General features: G+C 51.2%; 1 protein-coding gene across 1 annotated transcript in view; it reads left to right on the top strand.

Moving 5' to 3' along the window:
• ankdd1a (ankyrin repeat and death domain containing 1A) overlaps positions 1 to 973 on the top strand; it is a 36239-nt gene that overhangs the window by 16801 nt on the left and 18465 nt on the right. The window contains exons 5-6 of the mRNA XM_013913300.1: positions 92 to 166; positions 503 to 604. Of these exons, the coding sequence (XP_013768754.1) occupies positions 92 to 166; positions 503 to 604 (177 nt within the window). The remainder of the gene's footprint in view (positions 1 to 91; positions 167 to 502; positions 605 to 973) is intronic.

Here is a 973-nt window from a genome sequence, read left to right as displayed (position 1 = left end):
GCTCTGGAACTGATGGAGCACATGCCATCCTTGCTTGGACTGGACAACAGGGGATTCCTCTTCGCTCTTCGCCCACATCTTCTTCCGACAGCTGCCGGTAGCCGTGAGAGCCAGCCTCGCCAACTCTCCGCTCCTGGGTGCGAACGATTATCGCTCCCTGGCTGAGGTAGCGGATCGTATTCTCCTGCCTCGCCGGCGGCACCTTCCACTTCCCCGCCGACCTGCCCCGGAGCATCCCACCCTTTGCTTATGGCAGAGATCATGGCGCAGCGGCGCCGTGGACAGGACCTCTGTTTCTACGATCAGCGTTTTGGCGCCAGAGCGGGCCGCTGCCTGCTTCCTCATGCTTTTCCGTCCCCGGAACACGGGCCCCGCCAGCACACAGTAGCGGCCGCGACCGCTGGCGACAAAGAAAAACGGCGCTTCATAGAAGACTCGCGGTCCAGGAGATGTTTCCTGGTCAATTAGCTCTAGATTCCCTTCCAAATTCGACCCCTTCCAGTTTGCCTACTGGCAAACTCACTCCATTGAGGATGCCATCTCCTTGGCTCTGTACCGGAACCTTGCACACCTGGAGAAGAATACCATCATCCCACAGCATCTGGTAGGCAAACTGGGAGACCTAAGCTTTAGCCCATCACTATTGAATCCGGTACAAAGCGCTTTGAGTGCTTTACTACTTAGCTGACCAGATCAACATCCCAGAAATTTTATTTAGTTGATGCTATAGTCAGATTAAGTGTTTCCTTACATGTTTGAGCAGTGTATAAGCAGTATATCAATAAATCAAGCTGAAAATGAATGGAATTTTTATTATATGGATATTAATGGAATTATTATATCTTGTTTGTAATAATAATAATAATACTAATGCAGACACAAGGTGTGTCCTAGGATGCTTAAGGCGTGTGCTGCTGAACTTGGGGAGCCGCTACAACGAGTCTTCAACCTCAGTCTGCGACTGGGGAGAGTG

This window comes from Pundamilia nyererei, unplaced genomic scaffold (genome assembly GCF_000239375.1).
Source record: "Pundamilia nyererei isolate P.nyererei 1_Seehausen unplaced genomic scaffold, PunNye1.0 scaffold00124, whole genome shotgun sequence".
Taxonomy (NCBI): Eukaryota; Metazoa; Chordata; class Actinopteri; order Cichliformes; family Cichlidae; genus Pundamilia; species Pundamilia nyererei.
This window is presented reverse-complemented; position numbering and strand designations above follow the sequence as displayed.